The 22,087-nt window shown below is 38.5% G+C and overlaps 1 protein-coding gene across 1 annotated transcript in view; it reads left to right on the top strand.

Moving 5' to 3' along the window:
* Positions 1 to 22,087, top strand: part of lrp1bb (low density lipoprotein receptor-related protein 1Bb) — a 378,766-nt gene that overhangs the window by 255,272 nt on the left and 101,407 nt on the right. The window contains exons 42-48 of the mRNA XM_055149901.1: positions 2,994 to 3,198; positions 8,964 to 9,156; positions 14,034 to 14,159; positions 15,434 to 15,562; positions 16,836 to 16,955; positions 19,020 to 19,133; positions 21,712 to 21,861. Of these exons, the coding sequence (XP_055005876.1) occupies positions 2,994 to 3,198; positions 8,964 to 9,156; positions 14,034 to 14,159; positions 15,434 to 15,562; positions 16,836 to 16,955; positions 19,020 to 19,133; positions 21,712 to 21,861 (1,037 nt within the window). The remainder of the gene's footprint in view (positions 1 to 2,993; positions 3,199 to 8,963; positions 9,157 to 14,033; positions 14,160 to 15,433; positions 15,563 to 16,835; positions 16,956 to 19,019; positions 19,134 to 21,711; positions 21,862 to 22,087) is intronic.

The raw sequence follows: 22,087 nt of genomic DNA, 5'->3' as shown, positions 1-22,087 counted from the left end.
CATCACAAGGTGGAAAAAATCAACCAGAATTACTCAAACATGTGTGAATGAACAAAAAACAACTTCAGGTATGTTTTTTGATGAGAGCTTCATCTCACAAGAATCCATTTTGTGTAATGTAGGATCTCTAATGTGAACTATGAGAATCTGATCTTATTTCTTAAAAGAATCAAATATTTTTCTTTCCAGTTTTTTTTTCATTTTTACACTGATTAATGCTGAACCATCACATATGCCTGCCACAATAATACATTTTCAAGTATGATGTATTGCTCCAGAGGAATCTGATAAACAATAATATTGAAACAACTTTATGCAACTTTATGACACAATAAAAATAAAGCAGGGTCATCCCAGTGAACCATTTTTAAATACAGTATCATTAAAAAGCATGGGCTACAGCAAATAAATAGCACAAAGAACCAATAATTAATTTCCCACACCACTACAGCTCAAATTTATTACATAAAAAAAATGGCAGAAATCTTCCCACTTTTGCAACAAAAATATGCACACATTAATTATTGAGCCCCAAAATATATTCTAGCGTTCATATATTAAAAAGTAGAAGTAGTAATTATGGTGACCGGCCTACCAACACAAGTGTACGATGTCATCGGGCGGGCTCCGTACAAGTGAGAGCTTGAGTTTTTTTTTTTTTTCATAATTCCAAAGAGTATACACTCCCATTCTCAGTTTGAACCATTTCTCAGCCTTGGTCATTTCTCTCTGTGATTAGTTTGTAGTTAAATTAGTTCTCACATTGGCTTCTGTCATATAAATGAACAGTCCAAAACATTTGCATCTCATAAAGCAGCCGAAAATTCCATCACTAGTATCTATGTTTACTGATTACTTTATACTTACGACTTATGATGAAATGTTAAAATGGCTCTTCATAAATCACATGTTTTGTTAGAAATTAAGGCAATGGAAATGTTCTGAATGCTCTTATTTGGACATTATAAAATATATGTCCAATATAAAAAAAGAAATCTCAATTTGCACTAAATGGTTGCTATAGCTGTAGAGTTGTTATATTGATCTAATACTGCAATATCAAAAGTCTCATAATATACACATTATACAATTCTAGTCTTATCTACTTGCAAGCTATTGTATCTCTGGGTTTCAAGGAGACACGCATTTTGGGCAATTAACAAGAAATTAACAACGCTGGACAAAACATTAAACCTTTCAATGAGTCAAAAGTCCTTAAAATGTACTTAAACAGGAAATTGAAGTCCATCAATAATTCAGCAGCAGCTAAAATACAAAGGAACTACAAAGACTATGATACTTTTTATCAGTTTCAGCAAACATGACATCATTTTAAATCTAATTCCTTACAATATGACAATAATGGTAAGAAGAAAGTGGCCTTGCACATGATTGACTGCATTTAGTAGTACATATTGTGCACGTTAGTTGTAGCTGTGACTATTTTCTTTTAATAAAGTTTTTAATACATGCAGTACTTTTTTACCTGTTAATATTAGATGCTTTTCTTATCTTTGCCCCTTGTAGCTTCTGTCGCCGTGATTTAGTCTGCAGACACAAATCACAAATGTAAATGAGTCACATGTTTTGGTAAGCCTTATTAACAACAGATTACAGTCAAAGCAAACAATCAATTTCATCGCTACAGGCTCGGTTTAATTTTAAAAACCCTTTGAGAAAACGCTACTCTTCTTTTGATGAACCTCCAAATCAGTATTCGTGTTAAACCACCCTCACATAACACCTGCATAATCATGATCACAGTACATTACGGAGAATTTGAAAAGCGCTCATATCTTGTTCCTCATGTAGTAGCTAAATTAATTTCTCGACCGCAGTGGACTATATCATTGCTCGGCCATTTGGCACCACATCCATCCCACTTCCTAACACTGTCTCATAATTAGAACTCAAACTGCAGTGATTAATTAGCAGTCCCTGGTTGTGACTTCTGACCGAAAAGCTTATTATCCTGCTGGACTGGACTTCATTATGGAGGGAAGAGTGAAAAAAGGGCCCAGCAGAAGCATAAAAAAGTTTGTAATACAATTTAGGGACAATTTGCAATTTTACTCCTCACACAGCGGATTGGGAGCTGAATGTGCCATTATGCAGAATACAAGTTATAGGGGCTATAAACTTCCACAGATAATGTTTAGTAAAATATAAGGCCACTTAATAAGTTCTCAGTTAACTCAGTTAATCTTGTGCCACTGAAACTAGTTTGCACATTCTCCCAGCTCTAGGTGGCATTGATATCTCTTTAGAGTATATGCCACCTAATTGGCGAATATTTTGGGTAATTGGTTAACTTAAAAAAATTGTCTGTGCGCTCATATTTTCAGTTCTTTATAGTAAAAATTTGACATGGTGTAGTTTGTCTTGTTAAATTAGTAAGGATCTCCCATACATGCAAACTCTATTGTAAATGCTCTGATTTAATTATTACAGTAAATTACATGAATTGGCAGAAGTAGTTAGCAGTGAAATCAAATTCCCTAATCAGAGTGACAAATGTCACAACAGATCAAGAAATCTGCATTTCAATCATTTTATTTAATGCAATTTTGAGAATAAATAAGTCACTCTTTGCCTCTAATGGTCCACACAAATTAAAGATTAAACATAAATTCTGCTCATGAAAATACAACATACATGAATTAATTTATTTTTCCAACTGCTGTTCATTTTGTTTTATACTATGTGGGGTCACCATAGTTAGTTTTTTCCCCGAGGGAAATTTGTCCTCTGCATTTTTATTTTAATGATAGACACTGCCAAATGTATAGATGGCACCCTTCTTGCTAATATAATTTAGAGCTTTACATTTTCATTTAGCTGTTTGTTTATCCTTGTTTGAAAGAGTCCCAATTATCAGTGACATCCACACATTAGTACACTTAAAGCGGAGCATTTTGTCATCTGCAGAGCTGAAGAAGGCTTCCCACTGACACTCTAATTACACTAGTATGTGTTTTTCTCTCACATTGCAGCCTGATGTTTTGGACCAACTGGAATGAGCAGCGTCCCAGTATCATGAGGTCCACTCTGTCGGGTAAAAACATGCAGGTCATCGTCAGCGCAGACATCCTCACTCCCAACGGCCTCGCCATCGACCACCGAGCGGAGAAGATCTACTTTTCAGACGGGACCCTGGGCAAGATTGAGAGATGTGATTTTGATGGCTCCAACAGATATGTGAGTAGTGGTATACTTATTCATTATTCATACTGAGAATTATAAGGAAGAGCATAAAACCAAGCACATGCAAATATAAAACTACTGGAATGCAATATGTCAATAGGCTTATAACTGCAGTTGTTATTGCAGTCTTTGTGTTAGTCGTTGTGGTAGAATACCCTGATCCTTGTGCTGGAGCTTTCTTACTGATAAGACAACATCTACCAATCTCCCTCAGAACTTAACATTTTAATATTAAACATCTTATGAAAGCACTGCATGTTTATATTAGACTGCTTGAAGTCCACGCTGAAGTTCACACTTAAGTTACCTCATTTTGAACATCGCATGCATAATGTATTGAGACTCAGATAGGTGTATATATCTTTGGACCCTAGTGTGCTCGCAGTTCAAGGTGTTATTTTTGCTGAGGATTTCACTTTTTTTTTTATTTGACACGACCTTGGCCGCTCAGCACCTTGGCCCATCTCAATTAGCTACTCATATGTTTGCTGAATGGGGTCGTGAGGCTGTGGAAGACTTCACCTTTGGGTGCCCCACTACCCCGACTGCAGACTGCCTTCGCTAATGAAAGCTGTGCAGTAAAGCCCTGTGGGTGCTCATCCTCCGCCCCAATTAAAATGTGTGAATTAAACAGGAAGCACATGGTCGGCTCCAGCGCTTCACTCAGACTACGGAAATATTAGAACCACTCAACCACAGGGTACAGGCTGGATCATGTGGTTTTAATATGATTGGATTACTATTGTCTTATATTCATGGGGTATACAGTGTCACTACAGTTTTCCTCATATATTGCAGATTTGTTTACCTGATTCTATGGCCAATATCTCTGTAATTATGGAGCTATTCACATGAAATGAAAAGTGGTAAACTTAAGATAGCCTACTTCACTGTCCTGTAAGAAAATTTGTCTTATGTATTAGACCCGTCCCTCAAACCCGCTGAGCAAGGGCACCACACTACAGCGCCTGGGAACAATCTCTCAATCTTGAGCAAGGCTTGGACCTGAGCTGGAGGAGCTGGAGGATTTTCCCTTTTTGTGCATGTTTTGGGTTGATGAAGGAAAACAATGAACAAAAGCAGTGTCCAAAAAGAGGTGCAATGATTCAGTTCAGTGTAACTATTTATAGACTTCGCTGGTGCTGCTACTTTCTGGTCAGAGATCGCTTTGGTCACATTGGCCCTGCACTTTAAGATTTGATGAACGTGTACTCAACTGATTGTTATTTCCGACTGGACTAAACCAAGGGAAAAAGGCACGGTTTCTGTGAAATGCCAGCAGCTTTCTGATTACTTAATTTAATTCATTGTTCTATATTTGGCACTGACCTATTGTGTATAATTGTGGAAGCCTGCAGGTTTGTAATCCAAAATCGTAGAATAGATTTAATGAAACGCGTTATTGGGCTCCAGTTGAATGGAACAAATGTTGACTCGAATGACACTGTGTCCTAAGGGGCTCATGGAATTATCACAATCTGGACAATGCTGTAGCTGGTGATACAGTAAAATCTCTCCAAAATAGATGGAATTTGATGGAAGTACCAGCAGAAATGGTTGCAGTAGCAGTGGTATTTCCAACACAAGTTTTAATAGTAGCAGTAGTAACCGGGCTCTCTTTAGTACAATTTGGGACACTGGTTAGAATAGAATAGAATGGGCTAGGATTATGGGTGCTTATTTAGTTCTTATATTACACAAAATTGACTCTTGTGAGCTTTAAGCCATTTAAAAATGCTGTTACCTCCTCAAAAACCCCAAGGTGTGTTTTGTTACATTCACACATGTCATGAAGCAAGTTAACAGCTACCTTTTACATTTTGTTCAGTAGAGGTTGGCAAATCCAGGGCTGAAATTATCCAAGCAATTCCAGTGACTTTAAAAACACAGTGGAGCACTTCCTGTATTGCCACATGACATCACAAGTTGGAACAGAGTGTTTTCTGTTTGAGATAAAACAATCAATGAAACAAAACACAACTCCAGTTTGTGATGAGGAAACAACATTAGAACAGATCAGAGAATAGAATTTAATATTTAGCCCTATTAATAGAGGCAGTAAAAGTGTTATTATTGTAGTATTTTTTTTTTTAACCTTTTTGTACTTGAGTATATAATTGCCTTAACCACAGTATTGGCGCACAGTTTAACATTAATTGAACTGCTGTAGACTTGGATCACTCTACCAGAGGGATTTGGTGTTATTACATGCTGGACAATGCAGACACTGGCCGTACAGCGGCAGAGCTCCGCAGTGCCATTTGGAGAGGGCGATGTTGATGAAAGCTCGCCTCGACAAAGGCCAGTGAAGTGCATGATGGGAGGAAGATGGCACAGTATTTGACAGAGGGAAGATGACCTTTTTATCATGACGAGGGGCCCAAAATAGAGACGTTTGCCAATACACGGCGTCCTTTTCATGAGAGATTGACGTATTTGCTCTCCAGTGTCACAATATGAATGAGGAGACAAGCTGTGGGGACTCTACATGACCACATGGATGCTATGACCTATGCCTATGGCCATGCATGATTAGGGCTTCTATATGCATGCATTAATAGGTGCACCGCTACCATGGAGATCCTATTACTTCACCTGTAATGTTCCACAGTATAGTATTAAACTTATGTAAGATGCATTTATTCGATTCGAGTGTTTTTATTACTAAAAATACCTTTTAAAAAACATGCATTCTAACTGTAATTGGGTTGTCTCTTCATAGAGCTCCCCTGTAAATTGCCCTGGTGGCATTTCCTGCTTATTTCTGTGGAGACTGAAAAGTTTAATGCCATCTTTTGGGGTATTGGAGCTAAAGCAATCAATTCTCCATGGAGACATGTAACTAATGGGCCCTCTACCAGAAAAGTTACAGAGTCCAACTTTAGTAAGTTTTTCTCATGCTGTGAATGTTGTTTTTCCTAAAAAAAATCCACAGAATGGTATGAAAGTCGTAAATCTCCATGGATATAAGCCATAAGTATCAGCTGAATATTTGCTGATGTATTTGGTAGCTAAAAAGAGTAAATACAAGTCAAAATGGGGAAAAAAATGCCGGGATGAAACTGAAAAGTGGTATTTCTTATACCTGTGTGAAGAGAAATTAGCACAGTTGTCATCAAAATGGTGCCTGTATCAGGAAACTCCATCCATGAAACCCATGACTTGGTTCTTTTCAGATTATAGAAATGGGTGATGTCACATTCTCTGTTGGCAGGCAGGGGGCAGTATTAAAATGGATTAGATGATGGTTTTTAGGAGAAGTATCCAAAAGGAAAACCCACAAAGGATGAAATAAAATCATTATATTGTGCTATAAATCCATCCAATCCATTGAACTATAGATGTGTTTCAGCCCAGTTTAGTCCTGATATAGACTTGCTTTGGTTCTGGTCTTGTCCTGCTCCAGTCCTGGTATAGTCCTGGGCTGCTCCTGGTTTGGTGCTGGTTTTTGTCCTGGTTTGGTCCTGGTTTGGTCCAGGTTTGGTCTTGGTTTGATCCTGTTTTGGTCCTCATCTAGTGTTGGTTTGGTCCTGGTTTATTCTAATCCTGGTTAGGTCTTGGTTTGGTCCTGCTTTGGTCTTTGTCTGGTCCTGGCTTGGCTCTGGCTTGGCTCTGGCTTGGTCTTGGCTTGGTCTTGGCTTGGTCCTGGCCCCATTCTGGTTTAGTCCTGCTCTAATCCTGATTTGGTCCTGTTCTACGAATATTTTGGTCCTGGTCCAGCCCTCATTTGGTCCTGGTCTAGTCCTGGTTTGGTCCTGGCTTAGTCTTAGTTTAGTCCTGGTTTGATCCTGGTCTAATCCTGTTTGAATCCTGGTCCAGGCTTATTTCCAGCTTTAGTGCTTGTTTGGTGAATTTTGCTGTGGTGTGTGCAGAGCCTAGCTCACACCAAAAGTCTGCTCAGTAACAACATTGATTTTCTCTTTCTCTAAAAAACAAAACAAAACAAAACCCAGTCCTGTGGTGATGTCATCCGAAACCCAGCTGTTCTCCTCTGCCAACAATACCAGGCAACACATTTTAATCCACGGAAAAGACTTAATTTGTAGCATGTAAACAATGTTGACACTATAGTAATGCATTACGTGCTGTAAACCAAATGTGTCCCAAATCTAATTTCCTGTCAATATGTTCAGTCCAATCCATCTGGCGCCGCGTCCGTTCCACATTTCTCTTTCTCTCTCTCTCCTCTACTCTCATCCCTCTCTCTTTCATCCCTCTCTCCTCCCCTCCCGCTTCCATACCCCTCTCTCATCTTTTCCCTCTCTCCTCACCTCCATCTTTCCTCTACCCAACTATCCTCTTTCTTCATCTCCTTTTCTCTCTCTCCTCCCTCTCTCCTCTTCTGTTCTCTCTCTCTTCTCTCCTCTTTCCTCCCTCTCTCCTCCCCTCACTCCTCCTTTTAACCTTGTCTCCTATTTCTCTTTTCTCTATCCTCTTCTCTCTCTCTTCCTTCTCTCCTCTTCTCTTTCTCTCTTCTTCTCATCTCTCTCCTCCCCCTCTCATCATCTTCTCTCTGTCCTCCCTCTCTCCTCTCCTCTTCTCCTCTCTCTCTACTCTTTGCTCTCTCCTCCCCTCATTCCTCCCTTTAACCTTGTCTCCTATTTCTCTTCTCTCTCTCCTCTTCTCCTCTCTCTCCTCCCCCATCATCTTCGTCTCTCTGTCCTCCCTCTCTCCTCTTCTCCTCTTTCTCCTCCCCCTCTCCTCTTCTCTCTCTCTCTCCTCTTCTCTTTCCTCTCCCTCTCTACTCTTTGCTCTCTCCTCCCCTCATTCCTCCCTTAACCTCATCTCTTTCCTCTCCTCCCTCTCTCCTCTTCTCCTCCTCTCTCCTCCTTCTCTCTGGATGCCCAGTTGTTCTTTCACACACCGGGCCCTTTAATCAACACCTGTCCTATTAATCCTAACATGTCATGAGGCTAATGCGCGCAGCTTTACGGCACTGTCCCGCTAATGGCTCTAGCACTGCTCACAGATACTAAAAACCTGGATCTGCTTCTGTACAATCCTGCACGGTCCCAAAAGGAGGATTCTGATGGATTTCTGGATTTTTTTTTTTCCCAACAAAACTGTCATTTGTTCAGTGTAACATCTGGGTTAGGCAGGCATGTGGGCAGCGGGGGTGATGTGTTGATTAATGAGGAGAAACATTATTTAGCAGATTTGGCTCAGTGAGGGTTGTGTCTCAGAATGATGCCGGTGCCTCCTCTGGCTACGACTTGATTTGCATTTGGAAAGCAGAGCAAATATTGACGCTGTTTACAAGTGGAGGAAGTTGACAGTGTTGTATTATTAACAGCGATAGGAAAGATCTAGGTACTTGTCTGATTTAATTAAATACATTTAAAAGTTTAATTTCAGAGGACACGATCAAAAAGTTTGTTTATGAATAAAATATTTCTGGCTTAATTGATCTCTCTAATACTGGAATAAAGATGGTAAAAAATGATATTTGGAAGCTGCAGTTTTTGTAATCAAACTGTCATGGTATTTTGATATATTAATTGTGGCCATTTAAATTGTGATATTGATTCAGTTGCAACAAATTTTGCAGCTGAAAGGTTAAGAATATTGTCCTCTGCATTTGACCCATCATAAAGCGCTGAAACCATCTCCAGATCTTGAGCTAGTCTTAGTCAGGACTACCTCAGCTGGCAGATGTAATGCAAGAGTGCTCGCCACTCAGTGACCATGCCATAATCTAAACATTTCTAAAAGGCTTTTTCCAGGTCTTCTCTAATGTTCTCCTTTCACTGTAATTTCAGGTAATAATCAAATCTGGGTCTGGAAACTTCTATGGACTGGCCATCTATGCCGATTTCATCTACTGGTCGGACTGGGGTCGCAGAGCAGTACTGCGCGCCAACAAGTACACAGGAGCCGATACTAAAGTACTACGGGCAGATATACCTCATCAGCCAATGGGAATCATCGCTGTTGCCAGGGACACCAACAACTGTGAGTACAGTATTAGCAAGGTCAATATATGCCATCCATTTATTTAAAAGTGGATTCACTGGTCACTGTCATATTTTGCAATACCTCTTTATTATTTAATAGGTTTTAGTGTATTCCTGTGTTCTATGGGGGCTTGTTGGTCAATGGAGAGATTGACATTGATTGAGAAATATTTACACCTGAAATAAAAAGTGTATGAATCTGAGTCCAAGGCTGGGCACAGCATACTTTATATTGCAAGATAGGACCTTGGCAAATGTTTCTTATGAGCTGTTCTAATGTTTACTATCTTTCTGTTAGTCCATAGCCTTAAATGGCTTTTGCACACATTGTGCTATATGTATTTTTGCTTGCTAACCATATTTCATTACGGTCATGAAGTTGCAAAAGGCCAAAATAAATATGTTACTCTGTGCACTTTTTATCTAAGAAATTCATTAACTTTACTGATCTCCAAGCTGTGTTATTCACCAGAGGTCTGTTTATTTTAGCGCCACAATATATAATGCAAATAAGGCTGCCCTGCTTTCTTATGTTATGTTTTAGTCATTATACCCTAAAGATTTTTCCTTTTGTCAATATTTGTCAGATACGACGTTCATAACAAGCAAGTCACACTAATTTATTTAAACTTCTCATACTGACGTTCAAAATGCTGGAATGATAAATGAAGGTGATTCTATTTAGAATGCTTAGAAGACTCCATTTCTGAGGTAATTAATAAAAACGAAGCCTGTGTTGAGGTGGGAGTCTCTAAAGTGTCATATAAAGTTTAATTTTCCAAGTAGGACGCAGTGAAGTAGGCTTAAGTGCGTCCCAACGGTTGGACTGCGGACGCCGAGAGCTACACTGTTACTCATTTATCTCATCATGGGACATAATCATATCTATGACCTGAGCCAGCTACTGCTACACCTGCGTCTACAGTCAGGCAGCAGCAGTACGGCACTTTAAAATCATTTTACCCAATTCCCCATCATTGCCGGGTTTGTTTTATTGTGTTTGGCTTGTCAAGAATATCCAAGTTATAAATAATAATATAAAAGGTTTAGTTATGCTCCAGAGAATACATGTAGCTTAAGCTAAAGGGAAAAGAAATGGTGGGTGTATAGGCGGAGGGAGCAGGACACGTGTTACTATGACTTATGTGTGTTTTTAAAGTACCCATATTACAATATTTTCTGAAGTTAAAATGTTGTTTCCTCATCTCAGATATACCTGGACTTGAGTTGTGTTTTGTTTTATTCAGATGTTTAATACATAAACCCTGCATATTTAGTTCTCAACAAATTTGAATTTCAAACAAATGAATGTTGACTGTTGAATTTGAGAATTTGAAAATATGTGCTAATAGATTAAATTTTTATTTTGAATTTGATACATATTGAAAAAATACAATTAAATTTTCAGCGACTAAAATTCAGAATAAAACTAATTCAAACATCTTTTGAGTTATAAAATTAAAAATGAGAAATTCAGCGGTTTTTAAAATTCAAATCTTATGGAACAAACTATGTTCCATTAGAATGGCAATTCCAGGGCTGACATGATGCTTATGATTCTAGGGAAGTATTAGGTGTACTGAGGTCTGTTTTCTCTCTGTTTTGCATTGACAAGCATAAATTGTGTCTTAACATGTCCGGATGTATTAGCTTTCTTTGTTAAAACTGAGAACATGATATTGAACTTGTTTTTTTCTGCTATTTTTTTCCATTAAAATAATCCTATTCAGCCTTTGCTCCTGTAACCGTTAACATCTCAAGCTTCATTTGAGTGGAGCTGAATACTATAGGTGACAGTCTTAGTCTGCTTGTTTATAGAATCTATGTCTCAAACGGAAAAGACTCCACCTTGTGATGGATGTCATGTGGTAATACAGGAAGTGCTCCACTGTGTTTTTAAACTCCATACACTTTCAGCCCTGGAACTGCCCGTCTTTACTGAACTAAAGGTAAAAGGTAGCTGTTAAGTTGAAAACTATACCACTAGATGACATCACAAGGTGGAACTTTGGATATAAAATAGTAAAAAAGGGTTACTCAGACGTGTGTGAATGCAACAAAACACAACTCCAGGTATGTTTTTTGATGAGGTAACTGCATTATAACATGGCTTAGAGCTCATAAGAGTCTATTTTGTGTAACATAAGACCTTAACGGTACACTATGTAATTTTTCTGGTTGGGGGCCTGTGACCTGCTTGTTGCTAGATGTGACTGCACTGTCTAGAAAGTTTCATGTCTAGAAAGTTACATAGTATGCCATCAAACTTATATCTACAGCATATTTTTCAAGGTGTTTTTAGCGCTACTGGAATTAAATAAGAAGCAAAAATGTCGTACTGTGGAATATTCCAAAGGTACACTATCTCCATGGAGAAAAGCAAGTGGCAAAACCCCACAGGAGAAAAGTTACACAGTGTACCATCAAACTGGAAAAGTTCCATTCAAATTATACTGCAATTTGGATAGTTTTTCTATTTTGTTTACTGACAGACGTGATTTGCATACTTTTTGCAATTATAATGAAAGCTTTAAGCATTGTGAACTTCCACTGCTTAAGCAAATAGTTCACGCTGTACTCTGAATATAAATGTAAATGTTTACTGAATATATATTACATAATACATATATTACATATTATAATCTAAACAAGGCAATACTTTCAGTGTGTGACTTGTAATTTAAAGGTCCTATATTATACAACATTGATTGATGTGAGTTTAAGCCAAGTTAGAATGTGGAGTTGTGTTTTGTTTCATTCACACATGTTTGAATTACCCTTTATTATTATTCTGTCTACATCTCCAAAGCCCAAAATGCTCTGAACCACCTTGCGATGTCATGTAGCGGTAGTTTTCAAGTTATCAGCAACCATTTACCATTGATTCAGTAGAGAATGGTATGGAAGATCATCTGTTTTATCAGATTTTGAATTTTAAATGCCACTGAATTTCTCACTTTGAACTTTTTATCTTAAAACTTTAAAAACATGTTTTAAAAAACATATAAAAAATAAAACTTTTAAATATTCAGGACAAATATTTTCAAGCACTCAAATTCAGCATTGAAAATTCAGATTGTAAAACTTGCAAAGCAAAGATCCAAGTTGCCAAGGCGTTTGATTAGCCTCATCAAACCTCATCTCTTTTATTTTTTAAGTGTAAACCCCGCCTACAGATGAGAACAGCCAATAGGAAACAGCCCCTGTCCTCACTCACACATGATTGCTCTCTTGGCATCTTTTATCTTTGCTGTGAAATTTTTCACTGTGAACTTTACACTTACAATTTTGACTGTTGAATTTGAGGGCTTGAAAATATCTGTGCTGAATATTTTAAAGGTGAATATTTTAGTGAATTTGAAAACATATTGAAAAAGTATACTTAAAATTCAGAATAAAAATAATTCAAACATCTTTTCTGAGAGTTAAAAAATTCAAAGTGAGAAATTCAGCAGTATTTAAAATTTAAAATGTAAGAGAACAAATTATCTTATGATTCTAGGGAAGGTGTATTGAGTTTAAAAACACAGTGGGGCATTTACTGTATTACCAAATGACATCACAAGGTGGGACAGAGAGTTTTCAGTTTTCTGGTATGTTTTTGATGAGGAAACATTATAACAGATATCAGAAAATAGCGCAATATGGGCCCTTTACGTACACAATTTAAGGGTCACACAGAACCATGCTGATCTGTCATGGTCCATGTGTTTTGCATTGACAAGCGTAAATTGCCTCTTTACATGTTCAGATGACATGTATTAGCTGGCTTTATTAAAACCCGAGAACATGATACTTGAAGAATAATTGCTGGGTGTAACAATGTCGTGTCGTTAGCATGTCCACAATATTGCTCCAATTAGTCTAGAGGACAGGGTCAGCCTCCATGTTAGATTAAGACAAGCTCAAATGAGTCCTATATCCAGCATCATGTGGGTGGCTTTATTTATCATCAGCCTGATCACTAATAAGGTTTAGCAGTTAAACATGTCCCATTCAGTTAGAGTAATTGTAAAATACATGCCTCTTATCAATAAATTAGCCCAACGTAGGAGAGATAAAGTACTTAAGATTTGGAGACTATACTAGCTATAGGTTTCAGGAGTGATGAAAAGCATTATTGCCATCACAATTAACAATTTAAAACATTTTATTTATTTATTTATTTTTTTGATTGGTGAAAAGTACTTAAAATTGCATATATAAGCTGGAAAGTGAAACATGATAACTTGGGCATGCAAGATTTTCTTACCTCATGGGTGAATTTCCATTAACCAACCAATCTGAATATCTTTTAATGTTTGATACATTTTGTTTTAGCGCGTTTATTTATATGTTGTTTGTTCATAAAATAAACTAATTCACAGTTTGTTTGATTGGTTTTTATTTTTTCAATTTGAATTTTTACAAGACAAGGAATCCTCCATAAGCAAAAATCTGTTTCAAGTCAAAGATATTGCTAGTAACAAAGAAAAAGTCTTTTACTGTGAGTGGTGACTTTCACATTGCGGTGACCTTTCTGCCTGCTAGCACAAACTAACAATTCCAGTGACCCCCTTTTGACATTGTTAATTGAGAGCTAATTGGCAAATGTCACTGGGTTCAGCCTCTTCACCAGAGCTTAGACTTGTTTGAATATTTTCAAGATTCATTTTGAGTATGCCCTTTAGAAATATTTTGATTTTATTTGCAAAAATCATTAATTAAAACTAGATAAGAATGGCAAAAGGGTAAGTAAGTCTCACTTAAAACCTTTTCTTCACAAGATCACAAAATCACTTGACTATTTTTTGACAAGAAAACATGTCCCTGGGGAGATGTTCTTGTGCCTCTCGCTGATGTTCAAATCATTAACGCTGATTGTGTTCGTTGAAGGTGAGCTGTCTCCGTGCCGACACATGAACGGAGGGTGCGGCGACCTTTGCCTTTTGACCCCACAGGGCAGGGTCAACTGTTCCTGCCGAGGGGAACGCGTCCTGCTAGATGACAACAGATGCGTGTGTAAGTCCTGTTTAATACGCTTAGGCCACAAGTGCTAACCTTTGGAACATCCTTGGTACACTTTATTGATTTCGCTGCCACTTTTTATGGATCGGTTATTTTGAACAAAGTCATCGGCGACGTTTCTCATGCATAGTGCGTCCTACTTGCTCTTAAGGCCCTATTTGTAGTGTTTACATAAACCTTTGATGCTTCAATATTGATTCCTGCTTTGAGTATCCAAACATAAACAGGAACGCATTCATAGCTAGATGCGATTGCTGTTTGATTAGGCAGAAATAATGATCCCCAAAGTCAATTCTGCCTGTCTAATGTTAATTGACTTTTGCTCACAACCAAAGGATAAATCTGCCACATCTTCTATCTCATAAAGTCACATCAAATAGGTCTAAAACTGTAGCGTTTTTCCCTAATTGAGCATCTGCTTTTGAAATCTAAAGATCAGAGACTGTTTACATTCAGCAAGTTATGATTATGATAAGAGTGCAATGGTGTGGGCTGATTGGGTTATAAAATATGAAACAACTTGAAGTATTTTTATTTATACAACTGTTTAGTATCACAGAGATTAGCTGCATGCATTAAAAAAAACAACTCTATATTATATAAGAAGAAAAATTGTGAAGTTGTGTTCAGAATTGATGGCCATAGAAAACGCATATTGTTTTTCAATTAACCTGTCCCTCTGTAGGTCACTATGGTCAAATGAACCTGAACGGATCGACCAAAAATAATCAATAGTCTGTGTATTTAATGAGTGCTTATGTATTGTTTTTTTCCATGCTTGAAAATGTTGAAATCATGAAAAAAATTGTTGGTCCTTTTAAAGAAGAGCTACATTTTTTTTTCTTTTTATCAAGCATTAGCAATTCTGTGCTTTTATATTTATTTTATTTTTACTTGGGAGCGAGTTGTTCCTGCTCAATATATTACTTATATTTAATTCATATGTGTGTAGGCTAATGTGCAAATCTAATCATAATAGCATCGGAAGTTTATGAAAAGGTAAAATTTACTTCAAATTCAGACAATTTGAGAATCAGTCTGACTTAAGCTCCATCCACGTATATAATGCTTCTTTGTTTCACATACGGATTAGCTTATCTCATTATAAAACTTGTTATATTAGCCTTGTCATTAGCTTGCATTGTGAAGGATACAGAATTAAGCAGCTTCCGTGGATTTCCATGTTAATTACAATGAACTTGGAGGTGCTTTTGCTGTAAACATCTGGACTGGTAGATTCTCCTGACCTCCCTTATCCTCTTCTGCAGCTGAAAACTCGTCCTGTAACATTCACACCGAGTTTGAATGTGGCAATGGAGAGTGCATCAACTACCAGCTCACCTGTGATGGAGTGGCGCACTGCAAGGATAAATCAGACGAGAAGATGCAGTACTGTGGTAAGAGATGTACTATGGGTTTGGATAAGGTGAAAGATTAAAGCAATAAAATACCAAACCAACATTGTGTAAAATGTAGCTTTAAAACAACAAACACGAAATCACAATATGTATCAACAAAGGTAATATTGCACAGAAAGGTATCATTTATTCCAAATATTATTGTATAGAATGGCCAATGTTTTAAGTTTAAAGCCAAAAGAAAGAAAAAAAAAAAGGGGGTGTTATATAACGCTGGGTGAGATTACCTTCAAAATTGAATTGTGATCCCATCCCTGTGGTAATAAGATTTTTTGGTGAGAAAGTCGTATATTGTGATTCAATGATGTTTCTGTTTTAATGTGCCTGTATGCTCAAACATTGCACCCACTCAGTCCTATTCATCATGCTCTGACTGAGGGACAGGTGACTTTAACCAATCATGGCTGCACGGTGGCTGAGTGGCTAGTAGTCATGCCTCCCCGGATTGCCCGTGCATTTCTGTGTGGAGCTTACATGTTTCTCCCCGTGTCTGGATGGGTTTCCTCCGGGCACTCCAGTTTCCCCATCAAAAACCCAAAAACATGCTACATAGGTCCCCATGAAGAACAGTTGATAGTCAAGGTCAGTTAAATACAATCAATCTATGAATCTGCCCAGGGACTACAGTTGGATATTATCACTGGTGCTACCTGGTACAATGCATCTCTTCTGTTAAGGTTAATGTAAAAATTGTGCACTGTCCCTGTAAATAAATCACAGAGAAGCGTGAACTCTCAGGAGAAGCAGATAGTTATAGAAACACTGTAAAGTCACAGTACACACAAAACATGATGCAATTAATATTGGGATGTTAATTGTTTTGGTATATTGGTAATGATCATGTCAGTGTTTTTTTTTTTTTTTTCTTCTCTCTGTTTATCTATTTTGATTTAGATTTTTTTTTTTTCTGCCATCAAATTCAGAATCAGTGAGTGGCTGAATTAAAGTTTTAGCTATAATCTGCAAGTGCAACTACAACTTTACAACACAACCGCACAAGTTGACCATAGTGCTACAACATAAAAACAATAAAAACATCATACGTATAAAACTGATAAAAATTACAATGTCTTATAAGAAACTATATATAGTCTTTCATATTTATATTTTAATCTGTGTCTCACCATTTTGTTATTTTATCATATACTTTTCCAGACAAAATAGAATTTATCTCAAACTTGACGCCACTTAATCCCATATGTATCCACTGAGCCTTAAGACTGAACTGTCCTTTTGTTTTTATCATGTTCAGAAAACCGCAGCTGTCGCCGGGGCTTCCGAGCGTGCTACAACCAGCACTGTGTGTCCAACAGTCTCTTCTGTGACGGGGTGGACCACTGTGGGGACAACTCTGACGAAGCCTTCTGCTCCAGTAAGTCAGGCTTGTTTGATCCCCGCTTCAATGCTGTCTACCTCTCACGGCCGCTCCAAGTTTTAGATTAAATACGCCACTTCACGCTGTGCTAAGCCTCGCCCGTATAATGAGACTAGAGATCTTCAAAAGTTCAGTCTCCTAAACCTATTGAAATGACTTTTTGAGCCTTCCTTGTCCTTTCTTATGCCCTGGATGAATTGTTATGAACTTAAAGGTGCGATAATGTTACAGAAAGTCTATGCCGTACATTTATTTCCATGCTATAATTGGTCTGTGGAGAAAGACTATGCCTGAGCTGCAAGCTGATTGAACCCACATGGAGAGCTTGTGTGAGTCTAGCTTAGCTTCTTTGTGTTATTTCCTAATTAATGAAAAACTTTTCTATTCAGTGGACAAGGAGAAAGCCTATCTTCTATGTCATTTTATCCCCCGATTCATTTTTAATTGGATGTAAACAGTAATTCCTCATCATATCTTTCACAATTTTAATTCACTTTTACTGGTTGCCGTAGTAAATCATCTGGAGTTTTAAAGCTCTAGTCCTCTAGCCTAGGTTTTCACAGTGATGGAAAATTGCTTCTTTAGCCATTACAATTATCAATCCAAAACCAAACATTCCACCTGCTGAATGATCACTGAAGTCCTCAAAATGGCATATACATCGCCTCATAACCATCATTTTAACCTGACATCATCTCTTACTCACACACCATCTAACCTTTAGTTAAGGTTTTTCAGGCAACACGGCTAACATGTGTGAAATGATGATAACCTTTGCTGAAAATCTTTCACTAAAAGGCCATGACATTTTGTAGTTACTTAAATTACATGAACTCCACATTACAAGGTGTAATTTTGGTTTCTTCATAGTGAGCTAATTTTACATACTTGTTTTGAATCATATGTGTGTTTAAAATGCTGTTTAATCCCGCTACTACTAAAATACACAATTTAATTTTGGGGGGCTTTGGTTAGATGCTTAATTTTGTTTGAGAATCAATTAAAGGTGCAGTGTAGCTCTTCTGATGGAGGCTCTGCCACGAAATGTTATAGCATTGCGTGGAATTTTTCACAGAATGGCATTAAATGCATTTACATGTATTGTTCTGGTGGGTTTTTTATTGGTAAAAAAAATCCCCAAACATGAATTTGGCTGTAGCTTGACAGTTTAATGTCATACTGTGGGACATTCCAAGCTAAGCAATAACAGATGCATGGGTGCAAGGAGGTTCTGGACTGGCTGGCGCCACCCAGTGCCTCTGCTCAATTTCATTTCTCTCTACTGACTAGGTCAGGAATCAGAATACACAAGATGGTTTGCAAGAACCACGGAAGTTGTAGACCGCGCACCGGCCAATTAGCAAAAAGCTGTCCAGCGCCTGTCTGTGTCTATTTTGTGGTACAGCACAATTGTAAACAAAGCAGTGGAGATGGATGTAGATGAAGCCATACACTCAAAGAGAATGTCTGGTGAATTTTATCAAGGGGAAAGACTTTATTGCCCTTCTTCCTATGGGATTTGGTGCAATACATACATCACTACCAAATAGCAGTGATTGGTTAAATAAAAAAACTTACCCATCTACTGTCGAGCAAACAAATCCTAATGCTGTGAGGTCAGATACTTTCCACGAAGTGAAACCGGCTGATGAATCAGGCTATGGACGTTCTGGATCATCTATCAGAAAAGTTACACACTGCACCTTTAAGAACTAGTTTAGATCTGGTTTAGTGCTGGTATAGATGTGGTATTGACCTCTTTTAGTCTTGGAATAGACCTTGTATGGTCCTGGTTTAGACCTGGTTAAACCTGGTTTAGCCATGATGTAATCCTGGATAGATCCTGGTTAGACCTGACTGACATTATGTGCACTTTTATACAGAAATGTCACTTCAGTTCAACGCACACTTCTTTTTGAGCTTTAAAACTGAGCATAACCCTGAGCTAATTCCAGCCCTCTAGACAGGGGCTCTAAGTATTGTTTTGAACTGTACCTGTAAGTGTCTGCAGTGCTGTTTCCTCTCTCTTATCTTTTTGAAATGCTAATTCTTGTCTCCCAGATGTGACATGCAGCTCATCAGAAACATCCTGCAAAGACGGGAGCTGTGTGCCGAGCTCCTCATGGTGTAACCAGGTCATAGACTGTGCCGACGCCTCTGATGAGAAGAACTGCAGTAAGTCCCTGTTATAGTGAACATGTGGAATCATTATATACTTCATTATTGTATATTTAATCATGCACTTTAGATTAGCTGATGTATATGTTGCTCTTTTAATAGTTTTGTAGTTGTTTACTGGGGGTGTAATGATATCCAAGTCTCACAGTACAATGTTTATTGTGATATAACATACCGAGATATTTGGACGATATTTTCATGATATACATCTCATGGTATGATATTTATTGCGATATTTTGTGGAGGCAAACAAAATTGTTACTATGCTACTTTTTCCCCTTAAAATGCCTTGACAAGACTTAACTCAAAGAACTAAGACTTAAAAGTGCTTAGAACTGTTATTTCTTCATGTACTCTATGCTGAAATCTAGCAAAGGATCATGGTCTATGTAGTTCTCTCTGTCTTTTTTTAGTTATTGCTGCATCATAACTCTTAATTTAAGCAAAGAGACTTGTAATTTGATATGTTGTGATGGTCCATGATATTATTTTGCGAAACTTCGATGCTATGATATCACAATATTTCAGTTATTGTTACATCCCTATTGTTTACCAATCTTATATTTCATTTAGGGTGCACTCACACTTAGCCTGGTTTTGGCCAAGTTTGAGTCCTAATGTAGATTTGATTCAGTCCTGGTTTAATCCTTGCCTAGTTCAGGTTTAGTCCAAATTTTGATGTGGTAATTGTGCAAATGTGAACTCACGCTTTTTCAGTTTTGCCTTATTTTTCTTTGGCTACATCTTCGCATCCCACAAAATGGTTAACTACAGTATATCGACCAAGAGCATGACAACATTTGAACCGGCAGTCTTCCAGTTAGTGGGCAAAGCGGTTTATCTTCGAGCTACTGCCACTGCAGCCCCACGCATGTGTTTTCCGTTGCCTTTATACTGTTAATGTAAACAAGCACATCACACGCTAACAGATCCACTAACCCTGTGGCTCAGATCTGGGGCTTAGTCGGCTTGATGTGACTGAACGCTGCTCCCTCCTTTCTCTCTCACTCTCTCTCTCTCTCTTTCACAATCTTTTCTCTTTATTCTTCCCTTTGTGCGTTCTCTCTCTCGCTCTCCTATCTCCGTTTATTATTATCTTTTACTCTTCTCGCGGTATCTTTTTCTCCTTTCTTCTCCCTCTCCTTTCATATTCCATCTCATCTCTCTCGCTCTCCCCCTTTTCTGTTTCTCACACTCTCTCCATGTTTTTTCTTTCCCTCTCAATCTCACTCCATCTTTCTTCATTCACAGTCCCTCACTCTCACCCCCTATCTTTTTATCTCTCCACTTCTTCTTCTGTCTCTTTTTTCCTTGTCGATCCAACTCTTTCTCCTATCTCTTTCTCTGCTTCTCCCTCTTCTCTCTTTCTTCAATTTCTATATCTGTCTCTCTCTCCCTCTCCATCTCTCTCCATTTTTTATTTTTTCACACTCACCCCCCTCCTCTTCCCTCCACACCATAAATTAATTCCTCTGTGACACAGCGCTCTCCTCTACTTTGTATTGTCTCTCTTTCTCTTTTTTGCTCTCTCTCGCTATCCACTCTCTCCCTCCACAGCATCACTGCCTCTGCGACACACTGCTCTCTCTGCTCTCCTCTGCTTTGTATTATCTCTCTGTCTTTCTCTCTCCCTCTCTCCCTTCCTCGTCTCTCTCTCTCCACACCATCACTGCGTCTGTGGCACACTCCTCTTGCCTCTGAATTATAATTCTCTTTTTCCATCACTTTCTCTCTGGCTCTCTCTCTCTACCTCTTCTTTCACACCACCAATGCCTCTGTTACACACTCCTTTCTCCTCTGCTTTGTATTCTCTCTCTCTGTGTGTGTCTTTCTCTCTCCCTCGCTCCCTTCCTCTTTCTTTCTCTCTCTTCACATCATCACTACCTCTGTTATACACTCCTTTTTCCTCTGCTTTGTATTCTCTCTCTATCCGTCTCTGTCTCTCTCTCCCTTTCTCTGTCTCTCTCTCTTCCTCTTTCTCTCCATTTGCCCTCCTCTCTCCTTCTGTATTTGTCTCTCCTTCTCTCCCTTCACACCATCACTGCCTCTGTGACACGTTGCTCTCTCTGCTCTAATATGCTTTGTACTCTCTCTCTCTCTCTTTCTCTCTCTGTCTGTCTCTCTCCTTCTATCCCTTCCTCTCTGTCTGTCTCTCTTTTTCTCTCTTTCTCTGTCTCTCTCTCTCTCTCTCTTCATACCATCACTGCCTCTGTTACACACTCCTTTCTCCTCCGCTTTGCATTCTCCCTCTGTATCTCTCTCTCTGTCTCTCTCTCCCTTTCTCTGTCTCTCTCTTCCTCTTTCTCTCCATTTGCCCCCCTCTCTCTCTCTGCCTCTGTATTTCTCGCTCCTTCTCTCTCTCCCTCTGTCTCTTTCCTTCCTTCTTCCTACACACCATCACTGCCTCTGAGACACACTCTGCTCTCCTGTGTTTTGTATTCTCTCTCTCTATCCCTCTCTCTGTCTCTCTCTCTGTCTCTCTCTCCTCTCCCTCCCTCTGTCTCTTACTCTCCTCCTCCTTCCACACCATCACTGCCTCTGTGACACACTCCGCTCTCCTCTGCTTTGTATGCAGACCACACCGACTGCTCCCACTTTTACAAGCTGGGGGTGAAAGAGAGAGAGTTTGTGAGCTGTAACTCCACCTCTTTGTGCATCCACCCCTCCTGGATCTGTGATGGAGCCAACGACTGTGGAGACTACGCCGATGAGACCAACTGTCAGGGTGAGCGGAGCCACAGCCACAGCACTGCCTCGTCTGATCACTCAGGCTCACCACCAACAAGCCTTAATTTGATCTTAGATGATTAGATCCCCGCTGAATTCTCTCAACAATGTTTTCATGATTTGGTTTATCTGAGATCGTGAACACGCTTTTTTTTTTTTTGCATGGAATTTTATGTCAGAATATATACGGTATTATAAACTCAAAATAAGGGCATGAATTTAAA

This window comes from Boleophthalmus pectinirostris, unplaced genomic scaffold (assembly GCF_026225935.1).
Source record: "Boleophthalmus pectinirostris isolate CB_2022bp ecotype Guang Dong unplaced genomic scaffold, ASM2622593v1 HiC_scaffold_1, whole genome shotgun sequence".
NCBI classification, from domain to species: domain Eukaryota; kingdom Metazoa; phylum Chordata; class Actinopteri; order Gobiiformes; family Gobiidae; genus Boleophthalmus; species Boleophthalmus pectinirostris.
Note: the sequence above shows the minus strand (reverse complement) of the source record. Positions and strands in the feature narration are given on the sequence as shown.